Source organism: Pelodiscus sinensis, chromosome 1 (genome assembly GCF_049634645.1).
Source record: "Pelodiscus sinensis isolate JC-2024 chromosome 1, ASM4963464v1, whole genome shotgun sequence".
Lineage (NCBI taxonomy): Eukaryota > Metazoa > Chordata > Testudines > Trionychidae > Pelodiscus > Pelodiscus sinensis.
In genome coordinates this window covers 316,204,573-316,221,942 of record NC_134711.1, presented here as the reverse complement: position 1 = coordinate 316,221,942, position 17,370 = coordinate 316,204,573, and the positions used below count along the sequence as shown (strand labels likewise).

The 17,370-nt window shown below is 44.2% G+C and overlaps 1 protein-coding gene across 8 annotated transcripts in view; it reads right to left on the bottom strand.

Moving 5' to 3' along the window:
- Positions 1 to 9,865: 9,865 nt before the first annotated feature.
- TENM4 (teneurin transmembrane protein 4) overlaps positions 9,866 to 17,370 on the bottom strand; it is an 858,468-nt gene continuing 850,963 nt past the window's right edge. For all 8 annotated transcript variants that reach the window (XM_075919469.1, XM_075919465.1, XM_075919468.1 and 5 more), the window contains one exon: positions 9,866 to 16,511. In XM_075919469.1, coding sequence (XP_075775584.1) covers positions 15,753 to 16,511 — 759 coding nt within the window. In that variant the 3' untranslated portion in view covers positions 9,866 to 15,752. The remainder of the gene's footprint in view (positions 16,512 to 17,370) is intronic.

The following is a 17,370-nucleotide window of genomic DNA, read 5'->3' as shown; positions in this document are numbered from 1 at the left end:
ACACTCCGCAGCCCTCCCCTGCTTTGTGGGAGCCTGTGGTTTGCTGAGTCTAAGCCAGATTCTTCCTTTTTGCCAACTGCCCTGCAGCAAGCTCTCAGCAGGCGACTTTGATGCATGGAGCATGGATAAAAGCCATAATATGCCAAAAAAAATCTGGTGTATGGCACCAGAAAGTTCCTGTGTGTTTCTAACTACAGAGATGTATTTATTATCAGCGTCTCACATATAATTTTATGCATTCCAGCATATTTCAATTTTACATTGTATGATACAAAAATATGGACTTGCTCTACACCGTGTAACAAAATTATAGGACATTTCCAGCTTGAAATCTTGTCACATGCAATATATGATACAATGGAACCACCTGGTCTTTAAAAAAACCCTCACAACCCTGGATATCAACAATAAAGTAGAAAAGAAGAAATCCTTGTCAGAAGCAATCTGTTTTCCAGGAATAATCTTGGGGTAAAAAGTAGATCTAACAGCCTTGCAGTGAATGCACAGAATATAGATGACTACGTGAGCTGTTAGTTCCTGCTAAATTATGGTGGAATGCCAATAGCATTATGTCTCAGAGCCATGTGTATGTAACGGGCTAGATTCAAACCTCCGGTCAACTGCTTTGGTCTTCAGATGCCCACATTTGCATTGCCAGATTGGAATGTGTGTGAGGGAGGGTGGAGGTGGCAAAGGACATGCAGATGTGCAGGAGACACCAATACTAATTCTAAATCAGCGATACTCAACACATGGCCCATGGGCCGCAAGCGGCCCGCAGCCTGTTTGTTTGCGGCCCGCGGGTGGCAGCCACAACAAAAAAATAGTCAATATAATGGTCTTCTGTTGATATGCATTTTAGTAGTTAGATTCCTGGACTGTCATTGCTCATTAAAAGTGCTGTCATATGGGTGGAAATTGGGCCAATATTGCATTTTATTAGTCTCAGCAGACCCGACTTAAATGGGGCCTGTGTGTTGTGTAGTCTTGCCTTAATCTTTGTATTCATGCCCGTCAGTGTGAAAGAAGCTATACAGTTGCACGTATATGTAACCACACTTAAGTTGCGGCCCTCAGCATGTGCTGTGAGTATCATTGTGGACCCTGGGGCTTCCAAAGTTGAGTAGCCCTGTTCTAAATAAATGTATTATGTTAGGGTTATGATGGCACTTGTTATGCAAATAACAATAGGTATGTCTACACTACAAAGTTAATTCGAACTAGCAGCCGTTAGTTCGAATTAACTTTCATAGGCGCTACACAGGCAAACGGCTAGTTAAAACTTAATTTGAACTAGCGGAGCGCTTAATTCGAACTAGGTAAACCTCATTCTACGAGGAACAACGCCTAGTTCGAATAAAGTAGTTTGAATTAAGGGCTGTGTAGCCACTTAATTCGAACTAGTGGGAGGCTAGCCCTCCCCAGCTTGCCCTGATGGCACTTTGGGCACCACCAGGGTAACTCGTCTGCCCCCCTCCTGGTCCCGGAGCTCTTAAAGGGGCACGGTCTGGCTATGGTGCCCATGCCAGGTGCAAGCCTGCCAGCACCCAGCCAGCAGACCCTGCACCTGGCACGGCATGAGCCAGCCACCCGCTGCCACCCAGCCCTCCGCCTCTTCCCGGGACCAGACTGGCGGCTCCCAGGAGCCTGCCCGGGACCACAAGAGGTGGGCGCCTGCCTGGTCTAGTGCGGACATCGTGGTCTAGTGCGGACATGACCTCTGCTCTAGGCACAGGAAAGTGGCCGTCTAGGGCAGGATAACTGCCAGCCTGGCCACCCAGGAGCAGGTTTGCATGAAAATCAGGGTGGTCCAGTGAGACCCCCGACCCTGAGCCCTGAGCTAAGAACATAAAAACATAAGAATGGCCGTACTGGGTCAGACCAAAGGTCCATCTAGCCCAGTAGCCTGTCTGCTGACAGCGGCCAACACTAGGTACCCTGGAGGGGATGGACCGAAGACAATGACCAAGCCATTTGTCTCGTGCCATCCATCTCCAGCCTTCCACAAACAGAGGCCAGGGACACCATTTCTACCCCCTGGCTAATAGCACTCCATGGACCCAATCTCCATGACTTGATCTCACTTCTCTTTAAACTCTGTTCCAGTTCTAGCCTTCACAGCCTCCTGCAGCAAGGAGTTCCACAGGTTGACTATTTGCTTTGTGAAGAAGAACTTTCTGTTATTAGTTTGAAGCCGGCTACCCATTCATTTTATTTGGTGTCCTCTAGTCCTTCTATTATGGGAACTAATGAAGAACTTTTCTTGATGCACCCTCTCCACACCACTCATGCGTTTATAGACCTCTATCATATCCCCCCTCAGTCTCCTCTTTTCTAAGCTGAAAAGTCCCAGGCTCTTTAGCCTCTCTTCGTATGGGGCCTGTGCCAAACCCCTGATCATTTTAGTTGCCCTTTTCTGAACCTTTTCCAAGGCCAAAATATCATTTCTGGGGTGAGGAGATCTGTACATCTGTACACAGTACTGAAGATATGGCATACCAAAGATGCTGTTATTCCTGAAAATAATCAGCGTAGCGGCATTGAGCAAGAGGGTTTTTCTTGCGCAAAAAAGGGTAGTGTAGACAGCTCCTAGTGCAAGAGCCTCTTCCGCAAAATGGCGGCTCATTAGGTATGCAAATGAAGCTCGGCGATATGCCACGCTTAGCCTCGTTTGCATATCTGTGGTGCAAAATCGCCCCAGTGTAGACATAGCCTTCTTGTGATTAGGCTCTAAAGCCACAAGTAGCAGGATTTGTCAAACTCTGTGTACATTGTGTATCTAATCCACTCCAGCCTAGTGCTTGAGGAGGAAGAGACAGGCCAGGTGGCTGTTGTTTGGACTCCTGCAGTCATTCCTTCACAGAAATCATGTGAGATGGGGCCAGGGATTTCATTTCTAGTAAGACTAAGCTGCCTTTATTAGATGATGGACTAATTTGCAACCTTTGTGCTATGCAGCCTTATTTGCATTGCATTATCATTTCATGTATATGGGTACCAGGAGCTCTCAGCCACTTTGGGGAACTCTCTAAATTTGCCATTCATTAGATATTAATGAAGTGTTAATAGCTCACAAAAGCCATTTTTGAGCAAACATCACGTGTCATTTGAGCAATCAGCCTCTGTGCTACATTAATATAGGATTAGCAGGGATGCAACACAGCTCGCCTTCACACTCGTTTTATGCTCCCATTATTTACCTGCATAGTGTAATGGCCTCTGGAAAGGCCTGTGGTGTTTCTCCACCAGGCAGCTGAGCGGTTGGATTTTAGGGACTGATCACTTTGATATCAATCTGTTTGGGCAGCGATTGCAGGTGGGCTGACCCACTTAGTGACTGTTTACTGCTCAAATGCATATGAAGACAAGCCTATATGCCACTGTTCAAGACAGGTCTGTGTGACCAGGTGCTGCATGTGTCTGAATGTGTATTTTTAGCCTCATAGAGTGGGGAATGTAAAGCTTTACGTGTAATGCTGCTGCACCCATTTTAGCACGATATTAGGGTATGGCTACACTTGCACCCTCTTTCGAGAGAGGGATGCAAATCAAGAGATTCTAAATTGCAAATGAAGCCAGGATTTAAATATCCCACACTTCATTTGCATATTTGCGCTATTTCGAAATAACAATCGCCATTAAGACGCGGTTATTGTGAGAGAAAAACCCTTCTCTTGAAATAACTGGTAAACCTCATTGTATGAGGAATAAGGGTTATTTCGAAAGAAAGGTTTTCCTCTTGAAATAACAGCATCTTAACAGCATCTGTTATTTTGAACTAGCACTATTTCGAACTAGCGCCATAACATGAATATGCAAATGAAGCATGGATATTTAAATCCTGGCTTCATTTGCAATTTCAAATGTCTTCATTTGCATTCCTCTCTCGAAAGAGGATGCATGTGTAGATATACCCTTACAGAACAGCAAATCCAGAGTTTTCAGATGCTCCCTCCCAAGGCTTGCTTTGTATAAAGATCATTCCAACGGTCTGTAGAGTGTGAATCCAGGGGTGCATTCTGTCACTGTGATAGTACAAAAGCGCATGCATCCCAGCTGATGTCATGTGTCCCCAAAGGAAAGGCTGAGGGTTTGAGGCCAAAGCTGTCTTGGCTTAATGAGTTTCAGTTCTGTGCCAAGTTTTCAAAGGCAGGGAGCTTTGCTAGCAATTCCAAATGCCACATTAGGATGCTCAAATCAACACAGGTGAGATTTTTAAGTCAAATTCTTCCTTGGTGTTTTTTTGGTTTATGTCATATGGGTTCCCCAACAGTGATCTTTCCCAGCTAGATGGTTGTATGAGCAGCCAAATGCTGGATTTGGTCATGCTGTGAAGTAGTTACATGAAAAGCAGGATCTTCATAATATTTTAGAGGAAGTTTTCCTCCATTTTTCAGAGTTTCTTTTTCCTGTAAAGTTACTAAAAGGAAAGTGGAAATGCTTCCCCAAAGCCAATTATCAATGTTTGTATCGTCCTACTTCTATGAGTGTGTCGACTGGAAATTTACTTTGTTTTCATTCCCTTTATTTTAAGGGTAAAAACAATCCCCCTTCAGTTTGTATCAGGCACTGGCTGTAAAGAAAGTAGATTTATAAATGAAATACCATGAACAACTTAATTACCCCATCCCTAATCACAGCAGTTGCAAAGGTCCCATAATCCTTTGCTTAGCCATGACCTGTCATGGGATGTTAACCTGGTGCTAGACTATCTGCATACGGCTGATGAACGGAATTGCTCATTAAAGAGCCTTTTCTGCCAAACTTTCAGACGCCAGGTTTCAGTTTAGGCCTTGAGGGTTTCCAAGCGCAGACTGATTGGGGTTGATGAGACATGGTTATGTAAAAATCCTGGAGGATATGAGCATCTCCTGGCTAGAAGATAGCAACTTGGCTCCATGTGAATCCTTTCATGTCATACTGTTAGAGGCAGAAATCAAAGGGCTGTGCAGTCCCACTTGTTTACAACGTTTCTTTTATCGGCCGTGCTTTGCTCAGGAAGTTGGCTCTAATGATCTGACCACAGATAGTTTTTATAGCAAGAAAACCCTGGAGGTAACAAAACATTTTCTGAACTCAAGGTTAAAAACTCGAAGCGACAATTTGAGAGCCAGGCCCAATCTAAACATACTGAATGTTGTGGAATGCTCAAAAGTCCAAACTCATCCCTGCATTTTGCAAATGGCCACACTTGTATCTTTTTTTATAATGGGTTGAACCAACTGACCACATCCTCTCACATGTTTTTAACAGGGAGAGCAATTAATCATTGGAGCAACTAAGGCATGTGCTTCATTCTCTATCAATCACTGAGTCTGTAAATTGAGATTGGCTCTCTTCCAAAAACATGGAGTCAAATTTTCAAAAGCTCCTGAGTCTCAGTTTCAAAAATCACTTAGGCTCCTAAATCTCATTGAAGGCTGGTTGGGGCGCTATCTACTTAACTTTCAATAGAGGTACAAACAGCTCTTTGTGTAGATTCCTGTGTCAGGAAGGATACTATCAATTGACTTTGATTCTTATCGGCTTCATTTTAACTACCCAGTCTTCAGATACTCACTGATTCCCTTAACCCCCCTATTTTCTATACCCTCTGCTCCCTGTCTCCCAGCCCCTTCTTTTTTTCCTCCCCCCCACCTTCTCTCCTATTTATTTTGGGTCTGCACACCCTAAACTCAAAACTCCGGTTATCTGAAAAAGTGGGTTGTGCCCACGAAAGCTCATGATACCATCTACATGGTTTTTTTAGTCTATAAAGTGCTACCAGATCATTTGTTGTTTTTTTTGGTACAGACTAACTTGGCTACCCCCTGAAGCTTTTAAATCTTTTTTGTAAGTGGGATGTAGCATCCTCAGTCACTTAGGCATCCTTGAAAATTCTTCCCATGCTCTAATGTAGCTACAAATTATTGGGCTAGAAGAAGGAATGACTTCTAGGTTGAACTTCAAGCAGGCGCTCAGACTAGATCAGTGGTTCTCAAAGTGGGGTCCATGGACTGTGTTGCAGGTGGGTCACGGGCTCGGGGCTCGTCCCCCCCACCTCTGCAGCATAGACCCTGTGCTGGTGCTCCAGCTCCGTGGGACCTCATTGCCCTCAAAGTTGGAGCACCAGCACTAGCTTCCCACTGCCAGGTGGGGAGGGGAGCCAGCTTGTGGGGGGAGGAAGCAACTCCACATGCTGCCACTCCCGCTCCTCTGGCTGTGGGAACGGCAGCGCAGGAAATCGCTCTCCTGCAGGCTTTCCTTACTGCTCCCATTGGCCAGAATCACATAATGCTAAATCTAAGGCCCCTTGATGGTGCTAGCTACTTTAATGTATTTGAGACCTTGGGCCAAAGAGACTTACCCAAAGTCACACATTTCGGAACAGCCTGATATGGCCCAGGCTGGCACCCTTATCACTGCCGCCATCTTGTCTTGTGGCGGCCCTGTCAGAGGCCAGGTAGCGATGGCCAAGCTGACTTTTGGACGTGGCTTGGACTGGCATGGTGTCACTGAGCAAAAAGAAGGCTGAAATGAGAGTGTAAAACACCATGTCTCAGAGCAGCCCACATCAGGGCCAAATGAGTTTGCAGCTGTTCTCTGGAAAAAAAAATCTTTCAGTAATACATGCGCTTCCACATGCATGCCAGCCAGCTAGTTACAAAGTGTGCTCGTGCAGCAGCTAAAAAGCACAAGCACAGAATTACTACCCCCCACCCCCTCCGGGGCTGTTCCTCTCCCTCCCTCCACACGGAAGCAATACGCTGGATTCGAATGTGGTCACTAAGCCTCTAATGTTGATTTTCATACAACTGAATTGCACATGAGAGAGAGTAGGCCAAATAATACCAGTGGCCTGGCAGGGCCCTGTGTGTGGTGGCGCCCAGGTGTGTCAGCGAGAATGGCTGACTCACTCTTCCAAAGTGCTCACGCTCCTGTTTCCATCACTGCCTCCCCCATCAGTGTCCCCCCTCTCCTGGGACAGTTATTTTGGTGCCTAGGTGAGAGCTGAGTTCCTTTGAAAATTTAGCCCATTGAACCAGTGTTTAGTATTGAAAGTCCCAAATACACTGTGGGCCAGCGGCTGCTGCTTGTAGACTGGCGACATACCGCCCTCTGCCCTGGCACCTTTCTTGCCAGTGTATTAAAATTCTCAGCTGCAAGATGTGCCGTTCAGGATCCTAACAGTGCACAGTTTTATTGGCTGGTAGAGAGATGCCCTTCCCTCCACCTCCCGCCCCCCCCCCCCCAGCTTCAGTCAGACTCATATGCTAGTAACTAAGAGACCCGTGTCTTACAGCGCTGCTGTGAGCCAGTGTACTGACATATGAATTTGTGTTTCTAATCTAAAGCCATTGCCTGACCATGGAGCCATAAGCCTATGCTTAGAACAGCTAGTAAAACATTTTCTTGACGCTAGACAAGCCATGTGTCCTGGCAAGCACATACCTGTAGAACAATTTGGCTGGGTGGCTATGAGACATGGTGCTGGCTGCATCATGCAAAGGTCCTCACATTGTACTAGGTAATTCTGTGAACACAAAACACCAGCTGTTTGCAAACTGCTTAATACCCCATCTTGTCAGGTTAGGCAGAGGTGCTGTGTGGGGCAGGGAACACATCTCCCCCCAAATTTCCACCTTTCATTTAAGAACAGCTTTTAGGGGGTTTTCAAAGTGTGCCCCTCCCCACCCCCCGGATGGCATGAAGGAGTGGTCAGGAGGCAAGCTTTTTAAGCTGGGCTCTCCCCAAATCCATAAAATGTCTTGCCCACCATTACAGGATATTTTGCCTGCTTAAGAACTTGCCTACCCCTGTTTGAAAACCACTGCACAACCAGCAGGCCTTTTAGCCCAGGCTGTCATGGATCCATAAGGAGGTTAGTAGGATGTATTCTACTGGTTTAACAAAGTTGCTGCTCAGTACTGACCCAGTGCTCCTGGGTTAACGCTGGCTAGTCCTACATCCTGCACGTTAGCCTTAGGGCAGCGGCAAATGGGCAAGGTGGTATGGGTCAATGGAGAGCTCTTTGGGGAGTCGGCCTTTGGGGAAGGCTGTGCTCCTCATCTGTAAGGTTTCCCCATGTGTAAATTGGAGATTACAGTGCTGCTTACCTCAAGGGCTTTGAGCTGGGCGGCTGGAAATTGCTACTCCATGCAACTGAGATGAGAGCAGCAGTGGGCACTTTTAGCATCATAGTACAGCTCCTCAATGAGGCCAAGGAGTAGCTCAGCCAGTAGCTTGTAGCCTTTATGTTGATTAGCCACTAGCGGGAGATGTGATCTGTGCCAGCCCTGTGACGCATACTAGATGGTATCGATAAGGCGTCATGGAGTGCAGGACTCAGTCATGAACCCATGCGACTTTCATGGCCCAGGTGGGGACAGGGCAGAGGAGCCATGTGTTCTGGTAGTACTGCTCTCCACTAACATTCAGTAGCATGCAGGGTGACTGAGGTTCTGTGTATATCCCCTGTATAAAGTCCTCTTAACATGCTGACCAGGATTTAGCCCACAATGAGCAGGAAATAACATTTATTTGGGGAAATGGAAAATTAGCTGCTTTCTCTTTTTCATGACTCTGGCTCTATGACTATTACCAATATGATGGCAATGAGACTAACTGAAAGCACATTAGAAACTTTAATCCTCCCAATATTCCTATTACTGCTGTCTAATGTTTGTAGCTAGCCTCAGATGTGAGCACAGCTTTTACAGGCTGATGAAAGGCAGGAGCCCTTTCCACACAGGAAGGCAGAGACACATTGCGGCCCAGTCTACACTATGGGGAAAGGTCAAATTAAGAAGCACAATTGCCAACAGGGTACCCTCTGAATTCCATTTAGCGGGTCTTTATTAGATCTGCTAAATCAAACTCTGGAAGATCAATCATGGCAGCGTTGATCTTCTGGGTAGTGAAAACATGGCCTAAGTGACTTGGGTTTGGCTCCACTGACTGGGAGATTTGACACTGGGGTTTGGTGAGTTGCATCATAGTACAGCTTAGGTTGACTTTCTCCCCCAGTGTAGGCGTGGTTGGTGACAGAGGCAGGAATGGAACTGAGACTTTATCTATGCAAGAAAGCTGCAGTGGTTTGACTTTAACTGATTTAGTTCAAACACTGCAAAAGTCTGTGAGAATGCACCTAATTCTTTTTAAAGCAAGCCTATTTCAGTGCATCTTACCTCAGTTAGGCAGGAGTTTTATGCTAAACTGAAACATTCCGCTTTTAAATGGAACCAAGTGGAATTTACAAAAAGTAGTTAATTTAAATTGCTTCAACTGTCCAGAACATGTGATTCCTGGGTGTTGGTTGTGTGAGTTATGATCTTCCATGGCGATGGGTTTTTATGAATTCCCTGTTAGAGAGCAAGAACATACTTTTTGCTTCACAGACTAGACACTAAAAAAAAAAATCCACTTAACATACGTCTGCCCTGCACAGCTATTTCAGGAAACCCGAAATAGCTACCCTGTGTCTTCACAAGCCACCTGTTTTTTAATTTTTTTTTGAAATAACAGGTGTGCTATTTCGGCATCCTGGTAACCCTCGTTCCATGAGGGTTAAGGGATGTCTCAAAATAGTGTTATTTTGAAATTTGGCGCTGTGTAGACATGCCAAATTTCGAAATAGCCTATTTCTAAATTCAATCGAAATAAGATACGCAATTTGCATAGCACAAATTGCGTATCTTATTTCAAGTTTAGGGTGCTGTGTAGATGCACCCCCAGACAAGGAGCAGTGTCTTTGGGGACAGGGTATTAGAGGTGAGCTCACCTTACATGCTCTATTGTTCTGAATTACCTAGCTCATTATCCGAGTGACCAAGTGGTGTAGGATATCTACAGTTCACCTTTACGTAACAGCAAAAATAAAAAACCCTTTAAACACAAAATATTCTTTTATTTGTCACCGAAGGCTACACACGGTCACTTCTGTTTGTTTTTTTCTAGAAGGTATCTACATTTGCACTTATTTACAGCCTTGTAGTATTTACATAGTCAAGAATACAGTGTTAGAAATGCAAAGTGTTGAGAAAAAAAATTCTCAAAAATTAGTTCCAGACTCCAGGAAAATTATTACACATGGTAATGACAAGAGGCTCCAGGGATGGAATTACAGCTGCAGCTTTGCTACAAAGTCCTCCTTCTAGACTGTAGCTGCATTCAGAAGGCCTCATGCAAAATAAGCAGATTTGTTTTAACAGGAAAGTGTGGTTCTTTGATTTGTTACTTCGATCACATCAATGAAACTGTCCTGCAGTTTGACCTATTCTGTGGCAGAACAGTTATGAGCTCTGCATTTTTTTTAGTTGGTGTTCACTTGGGAGTTTTCAGGGCTCCCCTGCCCAAATGCCATTCCCCTCTGGGTTGGGGGATAACAGTTAAGCCATGTAACATTTTGTCATTAGCACAAGTATTTATAGCAAACAAAAAAGGAGAGAGACAATAAATTTGATGTCTACCTCCACCTGTTTTTCCACGTTTAAGACTGATTTCAATTCAAATAACACAGTTTGATATATCACTATAGGAAATAAGATCACAGCCATAGGACATGATATAGCCTTCCTTAAACAAGGTACATTTAGTGGGCAGGGCATTCTGAAACAGGGTATAAATGTTGAAACAGATCATTTTATACAATGCAAACGGTGTGTCTTAAAAAGTCACTCACCAATCATGGAAAATTTTAGTTAAATGTACCTTACAGTTAAAAGTCCATTGGCTTTGTTTAAAAATCACTAACATCTTTATTGTAAATTGGGAAAATAATATAGTTAAATATTTACTATGAACTATAATAGAAAAAATTATGAAAAACTTTGCTTGAATAAAGAGAGTATTAACGCTACGAAAACAGCCCAGTGGCTAACACATGGATTCCATTGAATCTTGCTTGCTATGGATTGTGTGTTTCAAGATAACAAGGTCCAAAGTTTATTTCACCAAAGGGCCTGTTACAGTGTGCACCGTTATGAATGTAATTTGTACGTGTCTTACCCAGGTTCAACAGCGCTAAGATACAGCCCTTCACTGCCAAACACGAAGATAAACCAAATACCATTTAACAAGCCAAGCAATCTTTAGCTCCATTATTAACACTGTGTGTTTATTCCCCCTTGGTGTTTAAAGAGCAGCTGTACGGCTAACTCAGATCTGTGGCCCTGGTTTCATTTATGCTGCGATTGAATCAAAACAGACGGCCCTGCTATAAATATAATAGGGGCTCTCGCTGTAAATCATAAAATCGAATTCTAAAATTTCCTATTAAAGAGTCTTGTCTTTGCATAATGGATTGCACTGTCATTTATCATGGTGACACTTACAAGTCACAGCTGAAAAGGTGCTTTATTAGATTTTTTTAACCAATTTTGATTTATTCTTGCTGCAGCATCCATTTAGCAGCCTGAAAAGAATCTTACCTTGATTCCCGTAACTCAGTAAAGCGACCACAGATATAATACAGAAGTCCCTCACTTTCCCTAACCTACAGACAAATGGCGTCTTGAGGATAGCTCCGAATCATCTGTCTTTAAACCCAAAGCAAGCATGAGGTTGCTTAACGGCCTCTATCTATTCTATTCTTGCCTGGTATTTTTTAGATTTGTTGGTCCATTTTTGACATGGCTCTGATCAATAGCAGTAATGACAAAGATACGAAGCACTGTATGAGTCCCTCCAGTCACTGGTGCTTAATGATTTTTTCCAAGCTCTGGATAGACAATTTCTGTCCAAAAAAAGCTTGGAGGAAACAAACATTGCAGTACATCTTGCAGTGCTAAATTAGTCTAGCGGGGGCTGAAATTGCTCTACAAATGCAATGCCTTTTGAATAATGGAAGTCAGAGGTAGAGTGATCCAAACCTGCAGGGGAAAAAAATCTGCACGAATTCCTGTCTGCAGTGGGTGGAAAAGGGAAAAATATGCAGATCTCCTTCCCACACTGTGGCCTTCCAAAGGGCATAGCTGGAAGCTCCTTTGTTGGATCATTTAAAACAAGGTTGAAGAGTGCAGTAGAACTGTCTGCAGCAGAGCTGCCTGCCACGAGCCTCGTCTAGATGATACAAGTGCCAAATTTAATTTTGTTTCAAAACAAATACATGTGGCTTGATCCTCACAGCAACTTCTGGGCAAAAACATCCACTAATCCAATGGGAGTTTTGTCTGAGTACAGACTAAGACCTGTGGGTGCTTGTCCTTGATACTGCTGGCTTAGACTGTGAATTGATTAGTATAGTGAAGGGGCACTCAAACACAACTCATTGCAATTTGAATCTGCTGATTTGCACTAGTTAAATTTTGAAGGAAACCTGCAAGGGATGGGGGCTGGATTTCTTTTGCCTATGTTTATTCAGTCAGAAACTAAACACAGCTGTTCCATGCTAGCCTGGGTCCTGGCAGTGGTTCCTACACAATTACTATTAAAATGAATATTTAGGATAATGCCTCAGTGTAGGCTGTAGGCACAGTACGCAGGACTCGTGCATCTGAAATGGACAAACCTCTACTGCCTGAAATCAAACTCTTTTAGACAAAAGTTCATAGCTATCTCATAACTCCCCCGTGAGGTTCAGCCCCACAAGGGGGACGGCTACTCACTGCAAGTGTGGGTTCTAAATGAGGCTAGAGATACCATATGGGAAATATTTTTTCATAGCTTCCACAGCCGGAAGGAACCATTGTGATCATCTAGTCTGACCTCCAGTATAATACAGGCCGTAGGGATTGCCCCCAAACAATTTCTGGAATAAATCTTTTACCAAAACTGCCCACTTTTGATTTAAAAATGATCAGCAATGGAAGAACCCACCATGACATTTGGTAAATCATTCCAGAGGTTAATTATGCTCACTGTTAGAAATGTACATCTTGTTTCCAATCTGAATTTGTCTACCTTCAACTTCCAGTCATTTAGCCATATTATACCTTTGTCTATTTGATTTAAGAACCCAATATTAAATATTTGTTCCTTGTGTAGATTCTTATACATTATAATCAATTAAGGGTAGTTGCACGTAGTATGTTATTCAACAGGGCAATATGCAGCTCTGGATTTTTTAACATTCTCCTTAACCTGGAGGATGAACTCCACAGAAAAACATTGGGCTCTTGTAGACGAGACCCTTAAGATGCATGGGAGACATCCCAAACCTTTCTTGATACTATTGTTCTATAAATAGTGCTGCAGACACAAGTAGTCAACTTGTCTCCTTGATTGTTTTGTTTTTTCTCAGTGCTAGAGAAACATGGTTCTGTATAAATGGCTTTTTAATAGTTACGAGAGAAGAGATTCAAAATAATAACTTTTACATTTCCTGGGCTGTGCACAGACTCCAACTACAGGACACTATGGACTTTAATGGGAAGTCAGGCAATTTTAGACACAGCACATTGCTTGAGATTGAAGAGTTGAATCTAATTTGCACTGATTTTTGCTTCACCGTGGATTGGATTGCTCCTGGCTACTGGCAGATTCGTGAGACTCGTGAAAAACGGGAGACCTACTTGGATTCATTAGTTGCATAATAACCTGAAGAAAGGCTATAACGGTAGCATCTCAGTCCAGCAAGGTTTCAGTGGGAGTATTTCATACCTGAATTGCCTCTTCTCTATTCCTCGTATATGCAGGCCATTTACCACCATGAAATTCCTATTACATTTTTAACAAACCAATGTGAACGGATACATAAGGTTTCCCTCTCTTCCCTGCCACACCTTGACTGAGCAGCACTAAAAAAAAGTGGAAATGTATGGAACAGAGGAACTAGCTGTTTCATAACACAGTAGGTTTGAAAATGAGCAGCTAGTTCATTTCCAGCCAACTCCATTTCAGAACCTCCTCCTCCTCCCAGAAAGCGAGGCTACTCCGACAGAACTGGTGCTGATTTTCAAGACTTACCACCCGTTGCTATTTATCCCTGCCAGTATATCTCTCCATAAAGGATGCTGCCAGTTCAGTCCTGGCCAACGCTCGTCCTGCTCTGCAAGGTGAAGTTCAAAGAATAACACTGAGTTACTGTAGCAAAATCACTCCCCTTCCTGCAAGCCAGGAGGAATTATTAAAGTAGCAGGATGGTAAATAAGCAGCAGGACCTAAAACTCAGGATGCAGCTCTCATTTGGTCTGTGACACTAGGTTATAAATGTTAGGGAAACCAAGCTCTCCTGAGGGATTTCCTTCACATCTAGCTGGCAATACTGTGAGAACAGCATCAGGCAAGTTCTGCATCTACAGGGAGGCCATGACAGAAGTGAAAACACGCCATAATTTTCTCTATCTGCAGTGTTTGTGCCCATTGGGTCCTTTCCACCCTTGTTGCTATCCTGTAATTGAGCAGACCCGGGGATGCCCTCTCAAGAGGACGGCAGTGATGCTGCTGGTGGGGTTGTTGATTCCAGGGAGCACAACGGAAGCGAGAGCGACTCTAGGGGAGAACAACTGACATGAGCATGTCAAGCAACTTTCTCAGCAGTTTCTTGTAAATTATTTGGGTGCCAACCTAGTGGGCCTTTCTATTCAAACGCCTTCTGGTTCGCTGTTAACCCTCATTGGGCCATTCATTTAATTCACACTCCTTGTAGCCCAGTGGAGCACAAGGGGGTAAGGAACAGGTGCAGGATTAGTTCCAGTATTTCCCTTCCTGCTGCTGCTTATTACACCTTCTAAACCCCATGCTGCCAAGACTCCCATGTCATAGTTATCAATGATTTACCAACCTGCACCGAAAACCAGTTTCCAGGCTAATAAAGACAGCCCCCAAAAGCAAAGATGCTTTTGCTGTACTCTTCAGTGGCAGGTCAGTGGGAAAGAAACCTACTATTAGCTTCCTAAAAATGAAGTTGCTTTTTCGATATGGCCCAACAGACTGCCGATCACACAACTTGGTATACTGAAATACTATGCCTTTAAGGAGGTTACGTCCACAATTTCAGTGCATTCAACGCACCCAGAAAACAACTCTATGCATGAGACATGATATTTTCCAATAGCATAGGATCACCTTTCTTGGTCTTTACTGGCTTTTAAAATTAAGAGCAGGATTTGTGCATGGACCAAAAAAGAAAGAGAAAAAAATCTATCATCATAATGAAAAAAGATGTTTTTTTTTAATTCCAGTTCAGGAAGGAAGAGAATCACCTTGCAAGTTAATATACTCATCTCCTTTTGCCTCTATAATCTACTTCTGTGCAGCAGGAGCCCAAGAAACACTTAATGTCCCAAGTGAAAGGTTAAAAACGATGTGTAAGTTCTCTTTTGAGGCACACGATTCAGACAGTCACTTTGAGAGCTTCATCTCCATCTTCTGTTTCCAGCGTGCCCAGCCTGAGCTCTCTGAGACACATGCTTGTTCTTCGGGTGGAAGGCTATCTGTCCCTGTCCCAAATAAGAAAGGATTAGGAGGAAACAAGTTAGCACAGACAGCCATTTCTCACTTCACACCAAGTAACCTATGGATGTACGTTGACCACTCCCCACTTTAAATTCCTCACAAAGGGGAAAAAAGGACAAGAGACAGTAAATTTCACTGTGATCACACTACGGCAAAATATACCTTCTGTTCATTGCAAAAAACATGTGAAGGCCAAATTTAAAATAATAAAAAAAGTATGTTGCATGAGTTACAGTGCAACCATATTCTTTCTTTATTTTCCTCCCCCCCTCCCACCAGGTTCGTTTTAGAAAAAGGATTGAGTACAACACAGTCAGGTAAGTGGCCACAAAAGAGTAGCTGTCTTTGGCAAGAAGTCACCATCTTGACCCTCTCTGTCACCTTCTGCCCATTTCGCTCTGTCTCATAAAATGGATGTTGTTGGCGTTGTCTGAGAGTTCTGGGTATTGCTCCACTGAGATCACAAAGAAGCCGTCATATCCCTGCACCCGGCCTGTGTTTAGCACTTGTTGCTTCTCCCCTTCTGTCCATGAGCGAATGCCCTCCTCCCCATCCCGCAGTCTCTGCTGCTCCCTGGCCCAGGCTTGGGCTATGGCACGCTGCCTGGCCAGCTCCAGCACACGGGCTTTCTCCTCGTCCAAGGTGGTCCCATAACGGGTGTTTAGACACAGTGCACCGTACTGCAGCTGAATGTCCGTGTAACGTCTAGTCCTTCCACTGAGCACTGTGTTGATTTGGGACACTGTAACATTCACGCCATTCTCCAGGGTTCTCCGCCCGCCAGTGAGGCCCAGTATGGACAAGTCACTCTCTGACGGCCCTTGCTTAACGAAATAATGTGTGTCCACTCCCTCTATGGTGAAGTGCAAGTTCTCCAAGTAGTGGGCGTTGTTCAAGATGGCGGCAATCCGGCGCCCGTCCTCATTGGCTAGGCTGATGATGTCGGTGGCCACATGCCCATCCTTCATGGCAAACTTGACCCCTTTGCCAAAGACAGATCCTCCTGAGGCAAAGTTCTTGTTCTCCTTGACCTGCCGGCACCCGGCGATGCTGGAGCTGTAGATCTGTTCAAAGCGCTCTAAGGTGACGAAGGCTTTCAGCTGTTTCTGTACTTCACATTGCACTCCCAAGATTGACTGGGAAGGGAGAGAAGAAGAAAGACCCGTATTAGAAAGAGGTGCATGGGGACTGAAAGGTATCATTAGCACATTGGAGAGCAGAGAAATAACATGGCATGATCCAGTGAGAAGATCTAAAGGGTACTTCTTCCCCTAGATACTTCTTAACTTTCATATGGAAAATTAAGTCTTTTTTTTTAAACAAAACAACTGAGATTCCTGTGCTTGCCTGCTATTCTCTATAACTGCCAGCATGCTAAGCAACGGAACTGACTAACATCGTCCCCTTGACAGAGAAAAAAGCTGGGGTGGAGGAACCCAGCATGGAGAGGAGTTTATGGGTTGGTGGTGACAGTGAGAACTGTTTGCAGTCCACCCCATATCCTCTGTGAAACTGAAGCTCATGCTTCAGTTTTTACTTATCTGTAAATCAGAAATGATTCATAGCTGATGACTGGAAACCTTCCAGGATTAATAATTGTAAAATGCTTTGTGGAAAGCTGCTCAATGAGCTTGACATATTTGAACAGTAGCAATTTCCTTTTGTTTTAACCCATTTTTTATTCCACCCTGTAACAGCCTCAGAGGCTGAGCATTACAGTGTGATCCTCGCTTTGGCCAACACACTGATTTCCAGAGCTCCGTGGCGCTGCTGGAAGCTTTGGCCAAGGTGGATCATTCAACAGCTAAGTGAGGTGCTAACTCTCCCTTCTCCTGACTTCTACAGTGCTCCCCGGGTTCCTGTGGGATCAGGATTTCAGCTGTTAGGAGCCAATCTCGAAGCTCCATTTTTAGAGGCAAAACTCCCATTGACATCAGGGGGCACTCTGTCTGAGTAAGATCTGAACTGAGACCTTATCCTGACATCACCTGGAGA